Raw genomic sequence first — 20,049 nt, 5'->3', positions numbered from 1 at the left:
TTCTAAGCATGCAAGCCTGGATCAGTATCTGAAAATCAGTCCTTGTGATTCAGCATATTATAGATTAAAGAAGACAAAGCATATGATCAAAGCAGTGGATGGGGCCAAAAGTGTTTGACATAATTTGACATTCCTGCATGATTAAAACTTAGAAAAACAGGGATAGAAGGAAGTTACTTAACGTCATAAGTAGTCATGAGAGAAAAAGTTGCAGCTAACAACATACTTACTGGTGAAACATTGAATGCTGAGGATCAGCAGTAAAACAGGACTATCAGGGTTAGGGGTTGTAGCTTAGTGGTAGGGCACTTGCCTGGCATGTATGAGGCACTGGGTTCAAATAAATAAAGGTTTAAAAAAAAAAAGAGTACATATTTAAGAGAAAAAAAGAGTATCTGTTTTCATCACTTTTATTCAACATTGTGCTGGGAGATTTATACAGTGCCTGATAAAGCAAGAAAAGGAAACAAGATATGGAAGTTGGAGAGGAGAAAAATAATATAAATAACACTGTCCCTATGACTGTCTACATAGATAATTTCAAGGAATTTACAAAAAAAAAAACAACGTAGAATAAGTTCATTCAACAAAATTAGAAGGTGCATATTTTCAAAAAATGTGTTTTTATATATAGTAGCATTGAATACATGGTTATTGAAATTCAAAATACAATATCATTTGAAATCACTTAAAAAAAAAAAAGAAATCTTTCGGGGAAATGCAAATTAAAATGAGGTACCAATGTATACATTTTGGAATGATGAAAATTTGGACTACTACCACCCCCCCCCCAAATGTTGACAAGAACATAAGAGCAACAGGAGCTTTCCTTCATTGCTTGGGAATGCAAAATAGTAGAGCCACTTTGGAAAACAGTTTGGCAGTTTTTACAAAATAAATATGCTTTTATTATACAATCCAGTTATCATACACGCTAGTATTTACCCAGAGGAGTTGAAAACTGATACCCACACAAAAACATGCTCACAGTTTTTTTGTAGAAAATTTATTGATAATTGCCAAAACGTGGAAGTAAAGAAGATGGCCTTCAGAAGATGAGTGGATCAGTAAGCCATACTACATTCAGGTGGTTGAGTAATTTTTAGCACTAAAAACAAATGAGCAATCAAGCCATGAAAAGACATGGAAGAAATGAAAATGCATATTTCAACTTAAAAGAAGCCAATCTAGCAAGGCTGCATGCTATATGATTAACTTTCCATTCTGGAAAAGGCAGAACAAAAGGTATGTGGTTGCTGGGGGTTAAGAGAAGGATGACAGCACAGAGGATATTTAGAGCAGGGAAAACACTTCTATGATACTAAAATTGTCAGTACATATAATGTTTCCAAACTCAAAGAATATACAACAACCAAGAATGAACCCTGATGTAAACTATGAAATGGAGTGATCAAGATATGTGAGTGTAGGTTTATTAACTGTAACAAATGTACCGATGGAGTGGGAAATGTTGATAATGGGGGAAGCTATGCATGTCCAGGGGAAGGAACATGTGGAAAATCGCTGTATCTTTCTCTCAGTTTTACTGTGTTTCTAGAACTGCTCTAAAAACTGTCTTTAAAAATGAATATGTGGGTCTAAAGCTAATGTTTTAGTCATCTTTTTCACCCCTGAGACTAAAAGTCAACCAGAACAATTATAGAGGGGTAAAAGTTTATTTATTTGGGGATTCAGAGTTTCAGAGGTCTCAAGCCACAGACAGCAGGCTCCATTCCTCAGGGCTTAAGGTGAGGCAGGACATCATGGCAGAAGAATGTGGTAGAGGGAAGCAGCTCACATGATGATCAGTAAGGAGAGAGAGAGAGAGAGAGAGAGAGAGAGAGAGATAGAGAGAGATATATCTCTAGAGAGAGAGAGAGAGAGAGAGAGAGAGAGAGAGATATCTCTACTTGCCAGATATAGTTATATACCCCAAAGCCATGCCTCCAGTGTTCTACCTCCTCTAGTCACACCCTACCCACCTTCAATTACCACTCACCACTCAATTAATAATTAATCCCACCAGGGGATTATTCCACTGGTTAGGTTAAGGCTCTCACAACCAATCCTTTCCCCTCTCTCATTGACTCATGTGAGCTTTGGGGGATGCCTCACATCCAAACGATAACAGCAAATATAATATGTATAGGACTTATGTGACAAAAACTATGCAGTGCTTATGAAATCAAAGATTTAAGTAAACAGACATGTTTATAGGTTGGAAGGCTCAACATAGACAAATATCAGTTCTTTCCCAAAATTATATACAAGTTTAATGCAGTTCCTATCAAAATCTCAGCAAGGGTTTTTGTAGATGTAGACAAGTTTATTTTTTAAGTTTTATGTGAAAGGTCAAAGGAACTAGAGAAACAATTTTGAAAAAGAATGAAGTGGAATGATCAGTCTCAAGACATTATGTAGCTTAAGATCATGTGGTGTTGGTATTGGGAAAGACACATTAATCATTGGAACAGAAGAGGATCTATTCTAAACAGAGAAATAGACCAATACAAATCATGGTGAATTTATTTTACATAAAGATGCAAAAGCAGTTCGATGGAAGGGAAGGTAGCCTTTTCTACAGAAGTTACTGTAGCAGTTGTACATTGATAAAAATTAGCATCAGAGGGTAGTAGATGTAAATACAAACATGAAACTATAAAATTTTTAGAAATAAACTGTGGGAGGACTCTTTGGGATATGGACAAGGTAAAGTTCTTAGAGACTTAATGCCAGCTGTATGAACCATAAAATAAAAACAATGTGTTGAACAGATTCCCCCCACCAACAAAAAATTATCTGACCAAATAAATAAATATGACAATATTAACTTTGTGATAAAATTATTATATTCTTTAAAAATTCTATAATTAATGGTGACTCAAAAGATTCGCATTTAATTTCATCTTTTTTTATTGACATTACCATTATTCACTTCTGGTAGCTTTTTTCATTGATAATACTGCTGGTCTTTCAACAAAAGATTGAATGATTATAATGAGTGAATTAGACTTTTTTTTCCCCCTTTTTAAATTAATAGACTGCAGCAGAAGTTGGAATAATTGAGAGTATTCATCTAAGAAACTTCATGTGCCATTCAATGCTTGGACCCTTTAAATTTGGTTCAAATGTCAACTTTGTTGTTGGCAACAATGGAAGTAAGTGCTTTTACCCTCCTTTTTTGACTGAATAGTACTTTGAGAATGCATTCACTTTTTGAAACTGATAACTCTTACTACTGATAAATACTTTGTTTATGGGTCTTTAACTTGTGGTTATGAATATTCCCAGTAGATACTGTCATCCTACACTTCTAGAATATATTGAGTTAACTTTAAATACATTATTTAAGCAGTAGGACCAAATATTTCTTTTTTTTTTCCTGAGATGAGTCTCTCACTATGTCTAGGCCTGTTTGGAACTCCTGGGTTTAAGGGATCCTCCTGCTTCAGTCTCCTGAGTAGCTGGGATTTAATGCATGTGGGCCACTGCACCCAACAGTTTCCTGCATATTTTAAAAATTTCTTTACCTTGAAATCAGCACCATAGAAGAGTGGACAAGCTATCCTCAATGAAATTGAGGCAGCCTTGTATCTTACCTTGTCTAAATATTATAAGAGCATAAAGAAGTGCTTTGGGAATCTAAACATGAAAGAATAATTCTTATTTTTGTAACCAATGGAAACTTTTATGTGGCAGTGGTATATGTATGTGCTGGTTCTTGAATGAAAATTATAGATTCTTTATGTCTCATTTGGGAAGAAAGTGAAATGTTCCAGGCAAAGATTGCTCATCTTCAGATGTTTGGAGGAATAGCTAAGATGTGTATGGGGAATGGTGAATAACCTTATATGGTGGTATATATAGTGAGCATCAAAAGCTGGCTCTGACATGTAGAGTATGCTAAAAAGGATCTTGAATGTCACAATTAAGATTTTGGAGTTTTTCAGATGTTAGAGCCAGTTAAACTTTGAGTAAAGGAATGACACAGCCAAGAATTTTGAGACAAACTGGCCACATTGTGGAGGATAGATTAGAAATGGGGAAACATAGGAGACAGAAAGACCACTTACTTAGTCAGCTCTTGTGTTAGGTCAGCAAGGTGCCAGGTGTTGGTAGCTCCACCAAAATAGTGCATAAGGAGAGGAGGCATGCCATAGTCTACAACCTGGGGACAGTGCTGGCTGGCATAGGAGATAACATGTGTAGCTCCAATGTCAGTTTTGTTCTTTTTTCTCTCTTCTCCAGTCAGTCAAGAAGTCACTGGTTTTTAGTTTTTAGTTTTTTTTTTTTTTAATGTTTATTTTTTAGTTATAGGTGGGCACAATATCTTTATTTATTTAATTTTTTACTTTTATGTGGTGCTGAGAATCGAACCCAATGCCTCATGCCTGCTAGGTGAGTGCTCTATCACTGAGCCACCGCCCCAGCCCGAAGTCAGTGGTTTTTAGGAAGAAGACATGGACAGAGAAAAGGAGCAGTGCTAGAGAGATCACATGAGACAAGAAATAAAGATTCCTGGGTTCTGAACTTAGGTGTTTTTTTTTTTTTAAACCTTTGGAACAATTATTTTATTAAACATAATAGAAAGGGGAAATAATGCAAGTGGTAGAGGTAGTACATTTGGTAATAAGAGAAAAGGAAGCAAGAGAGAGTTAGAATAGGAACTTGAAAGTCATTCCAGGAAGTAACTTGGATTAATCATTGGTATATATGTTGGCTAATTTTGGGTATATTGTGGAAAATAATGAGCTGATGAATTGGTTAGCTTTGTTGATCATGGAGTTCAGAAAAGATTGCCATATTCTGAGTAATTTTTAGAGATTTTGAAATTGGAGCTTTTGATATTTTATATCTGTTAGGATAGAAGTAAGACTTTTCAGAAAGCTAGAAAATGAATACTCAAGTTGGGAATAATATCAAAATGTTATATAAAAACATCTTTATGGTTTTGCTAGTTTTTTTTTTTCCTATTTAAGTTCATTTATTCATTCAGCAGATTTGGGGGTAATCTATTTGGTGCTGAAACTGAGGGTACAACATTGAATGAAAGAGACAATTCCTGTACATATGGAACTTATATTTGAAAGACGTTGAAATAGTTTTGATGTCTGAGAATTTGTGGAAAAAGCAATAATTGTACTTAAAATGTAGTTAAAGTTACATAAAGCATATTTATTTAAGTAGAGACATAAGTTCATGTACAAGGCTGATGAGCCAAGACAATATAGTGAGTTTCAGATTGGAAAGGTATCATAGTTATTCTTTGCGCTTCCTTATTAGTGACAGAAACTTAATTCCTGAAATAAACTAATTTTTTCCTAATAGTGGCAGCTAAATATTTCATGATTTTTACAAATCTTTTTAAAGTTTGCTGCTTTGATACTGGAAGAAAATTAAGATTGAATTATAATATTTCTGAATGAGACTAATTCATTTTGTAGCCTTGTATCAATTTGTAGAAGTCAACTTTTTAATGAATGTGATTTCTTCACCTGTTTCCTTAGGTGGAAAGAGTGCGGTACTCACAGCTCTTATAGTTGGTCTTGGTGGAAAAGCAGTCGCTACTAATAGAGGATCGTCTTTAAAAGGATTTGTGAAAGATGGACAGAAGTAAGTGTTTGTTCTTTTTGTGTTTTCATTCCTTCAGTAAGAAAGAGCTGCTTTTGATTCCCAGTTCATGTAGACTTTGATGGGCATAAAGTGTCTTCCCAGAATGGGAAAGAGGTTCCATATCTTCATTCCTTTCTCTTCCCCTTGTTGCCAACGTGGCCCACTGTTGCATGTTGTCTTCAGCTTTCAGATGGTTTGTGTAACTTCCTGCCATTTGCCTGTCCTCCTACAGTCATGCTTCTGTTACCTCTTTGGAAACAGTAGCAATGATAGATCTATGTATTCTGTTAATAAAGGGATATTTATAAACATTACACCTTCCTGGCTATAGAGCCAACCCCCAGCATCAGCAAGGCCATGTTAATGTGATAGGGGTGAGAGAAGTCAGTGACTGGTCAAGTGTTTCTGCACAAAGTTTCTATCTAGCTTTTTAAGAATTTCTGGGAAGTATTCTACTCTGATTCTGCTTTTATTTCCTTTGTCCAGTGAGTCTGATTTGAGGACAATAATCACCATAAGTCTCTTTGTAGATTTGTCCAGACCCATACACAGTGGTCATATCACAATAGTGACTGTCTTTTTGCTTTATGTTCATATTACTTTTTGTCCTGTATTACCCTCGTAGTATATAACCATATATTATGTCATATATTATGTCAGGTTTGTATTATTATGCACTCGTTGCCTTTTGCCACTGGCAGCTGTCTCTCCAGGGTCATCTCTTTATTCTCTTTCATACTACCCCAGAAATCTCTGAGGGAATTCTTGTTTCTCATAACAGTTAAAATGTCCCAAACTGTTATGTTCTCGTCTAGCCTGAGGCTCTTCATTTTTCTCTCATGCACTTGATGCCCAGAACTTTGGAAGCTTTGATAATTAACACTGATATCTTTTTGTCCTGTATTAGATTTTCCTTCTCTTTGTTGTTGGTATCGATTTAAATTCTTATTTTATTACTCAAAAATAGAATGAGTATAGGATATGAATCTGGATTGCCAGCTTTTGTATGCTCAAAAGCCTTAGAGGAATCTTAACTTTAAGCTAGGATTCCAAATTGATGCAAGAGAAAAAAAGATATACAAAAAATCATTTCCCATGTTATGTGGCCTTAAAGAGAACTATTTGATGTCAATATAGTTTCTTCCATTTCCACTTATCTTATTTGGGTCCCAGCCCAATAAAGTCTTCTGATTTCCTCCTCCCTCTAAATAAAATCATGTCTGAAGTTAAAAATTCATTATTTTTAACACTTTGAAGTAAATGGTCCCAACTCTTTAATTATACTTAACTTGGTTTCTTAGGTGTCCAGTCACCTCATTTACTTAGCCAGATAATAGGTGACTCTTTTAAATAAAAGTTTCAGGAAGAAATGATGTTTTTATGTATCGTTCAATGTTTTATGTCTCAAATACTTCAGATTTTGTTTTTCCTTTGGTGAGTACTTGGATTAAAGCAGAAACTTCTTACTGAGAGCTGTCCTGAATACTATTTTAAGAAATACATATACTAGCTTACCCAAATCATTGGCTTTAAAGGACATGACTGCCTGTAGTGGGGAACATTAATATATTTGAAAACAGACTTAATAACAGCAAAAAATCTTTAACCTGAGCTTAGTCTTCTTTTTACTGACTTTATCTTAAAATGGAGCTAAAAGCAGAGCTTTTCCAAACCCATTTCTGTTCTTTTTATCATCCTTTCTTTGAAATGTTTGGTATCTGTAAAAGTTCCTTTGCTTAATAGACTCTGATTCTGTAATCACTGTTTTGGAGAATGGACTAATTGAGATTCTCAACTTTGTGCATATTTCTGTGTTTCACATCTAGAGCCTCTGCAGCTGTTCCGTGTTGCCTGGAGCTTGTCAGTCTGGCACAAGCTTGAGGTTGTCCTGAAGACTCTCCCTCCATCTCAAACACTGTGCCCCTTCCAGGCTGTAGGCTCCCTTTTCATGGGTATTTTAATTCTTCTTGGAGATACTTGGTTAACATGGTTAGGAGATGCCAGAGAATTCTGCCTAGAGACACTTCCTGGAATTCGGTCCTGATTGTCCACCAACCTTTTGCAGTGGTGTGGGGTCAGTGAATGAATTCTCCTAGTGTACTTTGTCACATGAAAATGTCTCTATGTGTAACAAGGCCTTAGGTCACTTGCTTGAATATGTTCAGTTCCTTCTTTCCACTCTCAGCCTTTCTAATACTAGCTTCACTGGCCCTGGGATATTTGCAGTTGTTATGTTTTTGATATCAGCTATGCCATGCTTATGGAGGGACAAAAACTCATGCTCTGTTTTTTGCTATTAATTTACTTAGTTAAGGATATGGAATTTATTGTAAGGAACTCAGTACCCAGAGAGCAGATGCATCATATTCTTACATTAACTTTGTCTTGTTGCTGTTTCCATTGGAGTATGCTGCTACCGGCTCTCATTGGGTAGTCAGATTCTTATGTAATTGAGAAAGAATCCAAATTTTTACTGTGGTACTGATTATGTTGTTAATGGGGGCAATGACCAGCGACTGATTGTGGGGTTCTTCTTGCCAAGGAGGGTAAAAGCCACCTGGAAACTTAAGTTAATTAAGTCTAAGTTAATTAGTGAAGAACAAAACACAAATAGTCAGAAATATATTTACATAAAGCAGAGCCCCTGATAGATCTAGTTCACATGGGGGCTGGAACTAGACAAAGGAAAGATGGCTCTGGTGGTTTATTTATGGGGGTACATCAAAGGCAGGGATAAGGCTTCAAGGGTGGAGTCTTGCTTCTTGATGTCTTGGAGTCAGCAGGTTGATTGGCATCTTAATAGTTCACACCCATCTCAGGTGCTGTGTGGGCCACGGCAGAGCAGGATAGAAATTCACACTGTCCCCGGGCAGTTGACCAGAAAAAGTGTCCTCTGATCATTCCCAGACACCAGATGTTTCTATCCACTAGGCTTTAATGCCCGGTGACCCATACTCAACCAATGGATGGCTCGTGACATGTTGTCATTCTGGAAGAACTTTCATTTATAGTATCTATTTTTACTTCGGAGTCTCCTGTATTTATAGACACTGGGTATAGTTCTTGGCCCAAATTCAGCCTCAGCAAAGTCCACAAAGGGGGAGATAGGAAAGTTATTGCCCTGATAGCTTGCTTTGTTTTTGTTTCCTTGTGCAGAATTTTTTTGAGCATTTATTAGGAGGCTTATTTCATAAAAGTTAATTTTTCAAAAAAAAAACTTCTTGTATTTATTAAACTTAAGAGTAGGAGCATAAAGTTCCAAATGTATTAAAAATAGCTTTCAAATGGAAGGAGTAGCTAGGAATGAACATAATAAAGTAGATGTTTGTTAATCAAGAGAGATGTTGGTTATGTAGATAGAGCAAATATATGTAGTTATTTTGAAAATGTTTTCATGAGGTGTATTAACTTAATTCTTAGTAGTAATGGTCATTAATGAAATAAAATAGTTATTTTCTCCATATCTCAGGCTATTGGCCATTCCTCTGTCCTATTTCTGTTAGTGGTTCTTCTGTTTGTATATAATCAATTGGGGAAATAAAAATCTCATTAGTTATAGTTTTTCAGGAACATATCTTTCTCCCTTCCCCCCCCCCCCATACTGGGGATTGAACTCAGGAGCACTCAACTATTGACTCACATCCCCAGACCTATTTTGTATTTTTTATTTAGAGACAGGGTCTCACTGAGTTGCTTATTTGCACCTTGCTTTTGCTGAGGCTGACTTTGAACTTGCCATCCTTCTGTCTCAGCCTCCCCACACCCCCGGCTGCTGGAATTACAGGTGTACACATATCACTTTTTGTGTGTTTTGTTTGTTGGTTTTTTTGGTACTGGGGATTGAACCCCATAGAGCTTTACCCAGAGCTATCCCCAGTTCTTTTAATTTTGAAACAAGATCCTGCTAAGTTGCTGAGGCTGATCTCCAACTTGTACTCCTCCTGACTCAGCCTCCAGAGTCTCAGATCACAGGCATATGTCACTGGACCTGACTCTGTTTAAATTAGGTAATTTGGCTAAAACATAAATAAATAATATAATTATTAACAATTTACTCAGGTGGCTCTAGTAAAGGATGTTTACCATAAAGATGTAGGAACATATTTCTGGGAAGCTGCAGGGAGAAAGTATAGCTGGGTCTCATGAGGAATCAGACCAAGGAACCGCAGCCTCTTTTGTTTTTGTCTGGTTGTCTCTGAGCCTCTGTTTCCCCCTCCTTTCCTTGGGTCGGTTCTGCAGCACCTCTCGTACTCTTCTTTCTTCACTGGCTGTACTTCTCTGTGTGTGCTCTCCTCCTTTCTTCTCTCCTTGTGACCCATGTGGGTATGTAACTGTTCTTTCTCATTGTCTCTGGAGGAGTTTGTGTGTGCTTTCTTCCTCTTCAGTTTAGTTTTGTCACTGTGTCATCATGTGTACGAGTTTCTGTTTGTGTATGTGTGTGTGTGTATGTGTGTGTGTGAGAGAGAGAGAGAGAGAGAGGGAGAGAGAGAGATAATATTGTATTATCTGAGATTCACTGCCAGTATCTGTGGGTATGTGGTTCTTTCTGTCAGCCTGTCTAGGTGATTTCCCAAAGATCTTATCTTTATGTTCTTTGTTTTCTCGTAAGAGAAATAATAATGTACCAAATTGGTTTCTGTACTTACAGAGTCCTCATACTTTATAGCTCCAAGGAATCACTCTCTCTTGATATCTAAATTTGAATTTTAAAAAACTAATTTGAAAAAATTTAGACAGAAGTGTTGCAAAGATAGTACAATGATTTTCTGTATATTTTTCACCCATTTTCCTTAATGTTGGCGTCTTACGTAACTAAAGCTATATAGTGGACATTAGTATGATGTTAACTAAAATAAAGGCTATTTTGGGATTTAAACAATTCTTCTCAAGTTGCATTTTAAAAGAGAAGAGAATCTGATTGCTCCCTTAGTACAGAGTTCTAGATTTAGCTCAGTCCATGCAGAAGGGGATGTGGAATGATAGGAATGCTAAGCCCTTTCTTTCTGTGGGGGAACTTTTAAAGAGGAAGGGAAAGCAAGAGAGCAGCAGACACTTCCTGTCATGTCAGTAGTTTGTAGTGAAGCTCATCCTGAGTGTTTTTTCTTACATTTCCTGTAAATGGGAAGTTTTGGAATATGTTTGCAAATTCATGAAAACAAGTTTGTTAAAGGTTTCATTTAATTGCTAATTAAAACGGTTTTGTATCAAGACTTTAGTATTTGGGCAGATGTTCATATGAATCAGAGAAAATATTATCTGCTTTTGTATATAAGCAAATTATTAAGTGTTCATTAATGAGTTTTTCCCAGGCAAATGATTGATTCCCCCCACCATGGTATCTTAAGATATTCATGGCTATAAATGCTTTAAACTTGTTAAAAAGTTTAAAAACAATAACAGGCTGCCAGGCAGATTTATACTTTTAATATTCACATGTATTAGGCTGCATTATAACTCTTTCAAAGTAATTCTTTTTTAATGATAATGAAGCTTAGTTGTAGTTGGACACAATACCTTTATTTTATTTATTTATTCTTACGTGGTGCTGAGGATCAAACCCAGGCCTCACATGTATAGGCGAGTGTTCTACCACGGAGTCACACCCCAGCCTAAGATTCACAATCTTTTAACTTTTTGAAATGTATGGTACCTTGTCATCTATAGTTTTCCTGCCACATGCAGTAGCATACCAGAGTTTCATGTCCTAACTATAATCTAATATTCATTAATTAATATTTCACCATTTATCCACTCCCACTCTCCCCAGTTTATGTCTCTTGATATCAGACATTTTAATTTCTCATTGCCAACTAATTAAAATTTATCATTGCCTCTCTTAATTATAATCCTTTTAGAAACTGTTATTACTTTAAGTACTTTGATTCTTAATCTATCATTCTTAAAGGCAGCTGTTGGTATGATTCTTTTTTATGTAATTTATAGTAGGCAGTATAATGTTAAAAATGAATAACTTATGTGTATGACTTGATTACATGGTCCTTATAGGAAAATGCCTAAATTCAAGGCGTGGAACAACCAATACTTAAAGAGTGATTGCACAAATTTAGTATTTTTATTATGCATACAGTAGTGAATTATTTTTTATCAAGCTTCTGTTCTCAACTTTTTTGTCAGGCACAATATTTTTAACATTCTGTTGTAGACCACTGTCATCAGCTGTTGATGTAATTTTCAGTGAATTAGCTGTTATTTGGGGGTGTTGAAAATATTTGAAAATCTGGTATGCTACTATTGTAATAGAACTGTATCTTTATGTGACTTATCTTCATTGTTTTAGCTCAGCAGATATCACAATAACATTAAGGAACAGAGGAGATGATGCCTATAGAGCAAATGTGTATGGTGATTCCATAGTTGTACAACAACACATCAGCATGGACGGAAGTCGATCCTATAAACTAAAAAGTGAAACAGGTTTGGTTTGATTTTTCTTTTTTTTTTCACATGAAATATTAGTAAATAAATAAGTACATTGAAAGGACACTTCTTCCCAGTCTCTCTCAACTGTGGTTGATTTGTATGTATGCATACATACACACTTATAGGTACATGCATGTATTATATGCATGTTTTATCACAGGACATTCTAGTGGCAAGATCATGATTTGAAAAATTGGGCAGTTTGAAATTAGAAAAATTGGCCAGGTGCAGTAACGCACACCTATAATCCCAGCAGCTCTGGAGGCTAAGACAGGAGTGTTGTGAGTTTAAAGACAGCCTCAGCAAAAGGGAGGCACTAAGCAACTCAGTGAGGCCCTGTCTCTAAATAAAATATAAAATAGGGCTGGGAATGTGGCTCAGTGGTTGAGTGCCCCTGAATTCAATCCCTGCTACCCCCTCTGCACCCACTGCCAAAAAAAGAAAGAAACAGAATGTGCCATTTTGTTCTCAACTACAGATCTCCTTTAATTTCTATAGTTTCTATAGCCTGTGGAAAGAAATAGTTAAGGTAGAAAAGGACATAAAGAAAGAGATGAAAGTTTAAAGTTTACTGCACATGGGCACATTTTCCTCTTCTGTATTCCTGAGTCATAACTAGGCTTTTATCCCCAGTTCACTCAGACTTACACATATTTGATGATACTTTTCTTGATGATACAATGAAAGGTCATTAATATTTATATTTAATAGATAGTTATACTTTTTTCCGTATTGCCCTAGAAGCATATGATTATTTTATGTTTCTTATAATTAGGTGCTGTGGTTTCTACTAGGAAAGAAGAACTGATTGCAATTCTGGATCATTTTAATATCCAGGTAATTGCTAAATTTGTGTTTTGAATTAATGCAACTAGTAGTTTTTGATGTGGTTTCACTTGTGTTATATAGATAACTAAAATGTTCTGATAGGAGTGATATAAACACAGGAAGTACATACTATAGCTGTTGCTAGTGAAGTTCTTTAAAATTTGCTAATTCAACATGATTTATTTTAAGTGCATGACATCTTACTTTGGTGCAGCAGTAAGGAGCATCTAATCCAAATTAGTATATGCTGAAATTTAAAATTGATAAGGTTATAACATTTTTTTTTGCTTTCAACTATAATCAAAGTAGCACCTTTGTTTCCTGTACTCAGTTGCTTAATTTTTGAGGAGGAAAAAAACTCTTATTCTAGAAAGAACAAATTTTTTGTATGTATTTTGAAGTTATTGGTCATGTTTGTAGGAACTAAGGATTGAATCTTTTTGGCTGAGATACTTTAGCGGACTTAATTGAAAATGGGACACGCATGGTATTACAATATTAGCACTGAAATTGTCTTTAGAGATCATCTGCTTCAGACCCTTTTGTTTGCAGGTTAGAAACTGGGAGCCAGAGAAAGTAAATTTGTACTTCAGGTTGTCTAAATGTGATTGGTGGTAGAGCCTGGATTGGAATCAGGCATCATTGTTTGATTCTAGTTCTTTATCCTTTGTTCTCTATCCCAAGATTAAGATCGCCAAAACTTATCATCAAAGGGAAAGAACAAATAATAGTTTGTGTCTCTTCCCCAGTTTGGTTTAATCACAGCTATCCAGAATAACATTGTGTTGTGGTAGGAATGTCCTGTATCTCTTCTGTCTGGTTTGGTAGTCCCTAGCTACATGGGCTCTTGATCACTCAGAGTATATGATCAAGAAATTGAACCATCCACATATTTGACAGCTGTGATCCCAGGGACATAGGAATGGTCATCTATAAAAAAAGATGAGAGCCAGGGATATATATATAGCTCAGTTGGTAGAGTGCTTGCCTCGCTTGAGCAAGACCCTGGGTTCAATCTGTAGCACCACAAAAAAAAAAAAAAAAAAAAAAAAAAAAAGATGAAAAGTAGAAACATTGTAATACCAGCACCTCAGAGGGTTCTTGAGCTTGTATCCTCTTATTATGGAAAAATGTTTAATTTTGACTATGGTGTTTTTTCTTTCTTTCTTTCTTTCTTTATTTGGTATTATGAAATTTTGAAACATTTTTCCCTGTGTTAAAAAATTTGTGACATTTTCTCTATATTTTTACCCTGATGTTGTAACCATTGGCAACTGTCTGTTAGCCATTTTGATGATATCCTGAGTCAATTATAATGTATATTTCACTTTATTTTTAAGGCATCAAAGTGAAATTTTTAAAAGTGAACTTTTGGTTTTTGTTTATTTTAGGTGGATAATCCAGTTTCTATTTTAACACAAGAGATGAGTAAGCAGTTCTTGCAGTCTAAAAATGAGGGAGACAAATACAAAGTAAGAGTTATCAAAGTAAATACAAACTTAACCCCCCAATACAACTACATGTATACCAAGCATTATTCTTGTTTATGTAGATACTGATTTTTTTTCCTCAAAGGCACTTACTTAAAGTAATATTAGATTATAAAATTATTGAATAAGGTCTAAGTATAATATTCTTGGTAAATTCTTGCTTTTTTTGGCTTTTATTTTGAAAAAATAGATTTTTTATTTTTTGAAAGAAAATATAAGGCAAGAATTGACTATAAATAATAACTTGTAAACTTTAATTTATTTAAAACTTAAAAAAGGCATCAACCAACTGGTACTAAAACTTATTGTAGCCTTTTGAATGAGTTTGTGTTTCATAGTCTAAAAGTTGAAGATGAACTAAGATCAAAGATAAGAATATTTCCTGTCATTTTTGCTTCAAGAATGGAACAGTTGGTGAAAATGAGCTTTCAGAATATTATTATCATCATACCTTAAAGTGTTTTTCTCCCCTCATGGGGTTAAGAGCTTTTGCGAATAAATGTACAGATGTGAACTTATGGCAAGTTCAGTAAATTCAAGTATAAAATTAGATGTATTCTTTCGTATTTATGTATACATGCTGTGCTTTTAATATCTTTGCATAATTGGTCTAAAATTTTTTATGGACAAAATTTCTCTTTGTATTTTTTACATTTTTCTGTGAAAGTTTATTAATTCTCAGTTATGTTTTTCTTTTGATAAAGTTCTTCATGAAAGCAACCCAACTTGAACAGATGAAGGAAGATTATTCATACATTATGGAAACAAAAGAAAGAACAAAGGAGCAGATAAATCAAGGGGAAGAGGTTTGTAGATAGTGTAAATCTTTTTGAAATTAGCCAAATTTCTATAGTACTTAAGATAAATGGTATGGTAAAATTACATACCTATGTACTGATATATATCTGAACAAAACTACTAACATTTTTATAGCACTCTGTGAAGTATGTGATATGTTGTGGTTTTTATGTGTAGGATATTATTAGCCTTTACTTTTTGCTTTGTAATAATGGATCTTTACCTGTCTTCTGCATTAGACCATAAACTAAGAGAACATGACACCATCTTGTTTTCTTATTCTTTGATACATGACTAATTAGTTTCATAATAAAATATCCCTAAGTCTCACTATAAATAATTTTAAAACTAACATTTATTGTACTGGACTAATAAGTCTCAAGTTGATATTAAACAATGTTAATTTATAATTACATAGGATAGGTGATGATTGTATTCTAATGTTAACATTCTTTAAGCTACTGATAACTCAGTAGTAGATGTCATATCAGTACTCTTCAACTTGTCAATCATGAAGATTGCTAGAATTTTAAGTCATTTCCTGTATTAACTTTTCATCACTGTAACCAAAATACCTGACGAGAACAACTCAAAGGTGAAAAAGTTTATTTTGGCTCAGTTTCAGTCCATGGTCAGCAGACTCCATCACTCTGGTCCTGATGTGAGGCAGAACATTATGGTGGAAGAATGTGGCAGGGGAAAACTGTTTACCTCATGACATTCAGTAGGAAGAAACCAGGGATAAAATATATAATACTCAAAGCACACATCCAGTGACCTACTTCTTTCAGTTACAGTTTGCTCATACCTGTAGTTAAAACCTAGTAATTCATTAAAATTACTAATTCATCAAGTGGATTCCCCTGCTGTTCATGTTAGAGTGCTCAGAAAGTAATCAATTCATCTCCTGAGTTAGCACAGGATTTTGGGGAGGGATACCTCATATCCAAACACAGCACTTCTGTCAACCATCACTTCAGTTTATTTTTACATCATTTATATTTTGCTCTTATACTTTCTTTATATTTCTGAATATACTTCTGTCTAATAATAACACACCTCACAGTCATATAAGACTAAAACATTTTAGCTATTTAAATACTACATTGAATCCCACCTATTTTACATGATTCCATATCTTGTTCTTTTGTTTAGTTTTAAAAACTAGTTGAGCTTTCAGCAACTTTTTAGCTTGAACTTGTGAGACAGAATTTTACTAATGACTGACTTATGCTTCTAAAAAAATTTTAAGAAATGCATATTTTAACTTAGGTTTATAATTGTAATTGTGTGGTTCAAGAAGTGAAAACTAAGAAATCAAGTTTACTTTTTTCCACATCATTCTTTCACACCTAGATTATGTGGTGTGCAAGGGTCTACTATAACCCATAGAATTAATACAGCACATTCTCCTAGACTATGTGTCATTGTTGGGGAAGGAAAATATTTGCATATTTTTTTTAAAAAACACGTAGGATACACTACAATAATTATTGTAAAAAATTATAAATTGATACTTTGAAGGAATTTGTTTCTTGAGATACTTGGGATTAAAGACCCACTTTCTTCATGGTATACTTTGTCTTTAATAGTTAAAAATATTTCTTCCCTGGGGCTGAGGTTGTGGCTAAGTTGTAGAACACTCCCCTAGCATGTGTGAGGCCTTGAGTTCGATCCTCAGTACCACTTAAAAATAAATAAAAAAATAAAGATATTGTGTCTAACTAAAAAATAAATATTTTTTAAAAAAAGTTCTTCCCTATATCTTGTAGCAGAATTCTGCCTGCATAAAATTAATAAGAAATGTTTTTCTAATTGAGTAAATGCCCCTTAATCTCAAACTCTATTTTTGAATAGTTAAATCTTCAAGAAATAGTACATGAAAGTTGGAACTAGGAATGATTCTATCAGCAAATATTATATACATACATAGCATTGTGTTTTGTCCATAGGCATATAGTGACAAAATTAATATCAATGAGATCCTAGACTTAACCATTCAGTAGGAAATATAGACAGTAAATGATGTGATTAAGATGAGCACTACCAAAGGAGCTATAGACTTTGGCAGTTTGTAAAAAGCACTTAGTAGGGTGCTGTCGGTGGGTGTTGGTAGCAACAGGGAGGAATTATTGAGGAAGTGATATGTAAAATGAGGACTGCAGAATGAATAATACCAGGCAAAAGATGGTGAGAGTAAGGAAGGGTGTTTTAAGAAATAACATGGTAGAGGTGGGCTAGATAGAAAGCCTTTGATGCTTTCTTACAGTTTGAAAAACTATAAGAATTATAGAATAGCTAGGATGAAGGACACAGGAGTTAGAGATAAGAGGTCAAGATTATGTGGGGCCTTGTACAACTCACAGGTAGTGGAAGACATGAAAGTGGATGAATTGATTAAATTTCTGTTTTCTCTAGATTCTGCTATAGAAGAGAGTGAGTTACAATAAGGAAAGAACAGATGTAGGGAGATCAACAAAGAAGGTATCATTGTTCGTAGAGAGGAAGAAGAACTTTGAAATGATTTGGGTCGATGTGTGGGGCATGGAGGGGAAAGATGAGACAGGAAGCATCAGGGATGATTGACTTTCAGATTAATCGTTTCAGCAGTAGAGTATATTGAGTCAGGAAACTTGGAAAGAGGAGCTGGTTTTGTTTTCTTTTGCTTTTTTGTTTTGTTTTTAAGACAATATCATTTTGAATGCATTAATTTTGAAGGGCTTCTGTGACATCTAAGTGAAATTGTAAAATGGAAAGTTGTATATTATGTGAAGAATACAGCCATGGAAATGGTCATGGAATCCATATAAGTCAAGGGAAGAGAGAATTGAGATTGAATAAATCACGATTATGCAATATATGGTCAGATACTATGAGTATTGACAAAAATGAACTGTATTCAGTGACAATAATCTTTATAGATGACTGTGGCAAGACAGGTTTCATTACTAGGGGGAAAACAGTTTCCAGACTTGTGGAGCTGGAAAATGTGAGAAAATGGAAAAGATGGAGATAATTTTGATGAAATTTGGTTGAAAAAGGAAGAATTTTAGAGGAAGAGGTAGGGATAGGGATGGGTAGTGGTGGTTTTGTTTGTTTCTCAAAAAATAAGTACATAAAGTTTAAAGCAAAATAATGGAAAGGAGTTAATGAAGAGGGTGAGGTGGAAAGAAGAATGAAAAGATAAAATTGAAAATCAGTGGATTTAGACCATTGAGAGTCAAAGGGGATGAAGTCCAATCTGTGCAGGGATAGAGGCTGGATTTAGGTATAATGAAGCCCCGTGTCTTTTGCAATAGGGCTGCTTTACATTAATAGATTAGGTTATTGGAAGTAGGAGGGAGTACCTGTCTGGCTTTTATATGCTCTGAAGCTGGAGGCAGGGAGAATGAGTGAGGGAGCCAGATGACAGTTGTGTATGAGATTTGGAAAGAGTGATAATGGATTAAAATTATCCTGGAGAAAGGGAAAGTGAATTGAATGTGGGGGGAAGTAAAGTCTACAATGTTAAGGCTCTTATAGGGTATTGAATGCATGAATGAAGGGGAAAGACTATATCAGGTACACAGAATATGAAGTCTGGAAGCCCTTCACAAGCTGATCTGATGACTTGATACTTGATATTTGGTGATTTTGTTTAAGAAAAATATTTTGAGGAATAAATCGCTTCTAATTTTTCAATTATCTTTGGAATGGGTACTGATTATGTTTTAAGGATAAATCAGCCTATCTTTCATATATGGAATAAAGAGAAAAAAATGGGACAGTGAATTTTGGCACTTATCTATACTTGTGTAGTTTTGACCTTTAATCCCTGTGCTCTTCTTCATCTGAAGAATATTTGGCCCAATTTTTAGTGCAGAAATTAGCAAAACTATTGCACCTAGCAAACGTATGCCAAAGAACCAAAAATACATTTATTTTCAATTTAGTAATTTTCTAACAAATCTTTATGTAGTATTTGTATAGGCACTGTTTTCAAAATAAATAAATTTGTAAAAAAAAATTTTTATTTAATGTTATTAAGAAATATATCCTTTTTTCCCCTCTCATTTTAAGCGACTTACTGAACTAAAGCGCCAGTGTTTGGAGAAAGAAGAACGTTTTCAGAGTATCGCTGGCTTAAGTACAATGAAGACTAATTTAGAGTATTTGAAACATGAAATGGCTTGGGCAGTGGTAATTTTCACCTAATTAGTTATTCACATATATTTGTAACATATGCAGTATATTTGGGGACTGCTAGTCTCAGTAATTTGCTGTATAATTTCTTTTTAGGTTAACGAAATTGAAAAACAATTGAATGCTATCAGAGATAATATCAAAATTGGAGAAGATCGTGCTGCTAGACTTGATAGGAAAATGGAAGAACAACAGGTTGTTAAATCTTTTTATACAGATGTATTAGGTTAAATCCTGTGAGATTGCTGATATTAGATAATTTATGACCTACAAAAGTGGCAGTTTAAACCTATATTTTATCTATACTTGAATTTCTTGTTCAGTTGAAGTAGACCTACACTTATTCCAAGGACTATGGTGATAACCATCTTTTGAAAAAAAAACAAATACTGTGTTTGGCTATCTCAACCTGTTTGAGGCTACGGTTGCATATCTCCCAGGCATGTGGACATGACAGAGAGATATTAGAACATGAAGCTTTCACTCTTAGGTTCATTTTAAGGAGTTGAAACACAAAAGACCTGAGAAATGAGAGGTACCAAGATGATAGAGTGATATCAAAGCCAACTCAAGAAGTATAAGAATTGAGAACTGAAAATAATGCCCAGAGATTGCTAATGGAACTTTAAGGGAACTGATTTTTAGATCTCAGAACCCAGATTTCCTGTCAGGATTTCATATAGCTAGAAACATGTTA

General features: G+C 34.7%; 1 protein-coding gene across 3 annotated transcripts in view; it reads left to right on the top strand.

The window, feature by feature from the left end:
• Positions 1–20,049, top strand: part of Smc6 (structural maintenance of chromosomes 6) — a 72,195-nt gene that overhangs the window by 9,383 nt on the left and 42,763 nt on the right. Inside the window, exons 1-9 of one of the 3 annotated variants that reach the window (XM_076832552.2) lie at positions 1,228–1,245; positions 3,041–3,158; positions 5,508–5,613; positions 11,912–12,048; positions 12,830–12,891; positions 14,274–14,354; positions 15,077–15,178; positions 19,230–19,349; positions 19,449–19,547. In XM_076832552.2, coding sequence (XP_076688667.2) covers positions 3,089–3,158; positions 5,508–5,613; positions 11,912–12,048; positions 12,830–12,891; positions 14,274–14,354; positions 15,077–15,178; positions 19,230–19,349; positions 19,449–19,547 — 777 coding nt within the window. In that variant the 5' untranslated portion in view covers positions 1,228–1,245; positions 3,041–3,088. Of the gene's footprint in view, positions 1–1,227; positions 1,246–3,040; positions 3,159–5,507; positions 5,614–11,911; positions 12,049–12,829; positions 12,892–14,273; positions 14,355–15,076; positions 15,179–19,229; positions 19,350–19,448; positions 19,548–20,049 lie in introns of those variants that run through there. The other 2 variants (XM_076832548.2, XM_076832551.2) reach the window with 2 other exon arrangements.

This window comes from Callospermophilus lateralis, chromosome 14, assembly GCF_048772815.1.
Source record: "Callospermophilus lateralis isolate mCalLat2 chromosome 14, mCalLat2.hap1, whole genome shotgun sequence".
Taxonomy (NCBI): domain Eukaryota; kingdom Metazoa; phylum Chordata; class Mammalia; order Rodentia; family Sciuridae; genus Callospermophilus; species Callospermophilus lateralis.
The sequence above is the reverse complement of the archived record's forward strand: the minus strand, read 5'-3'. Positions and strand labels throughout refer to the sequence as shown.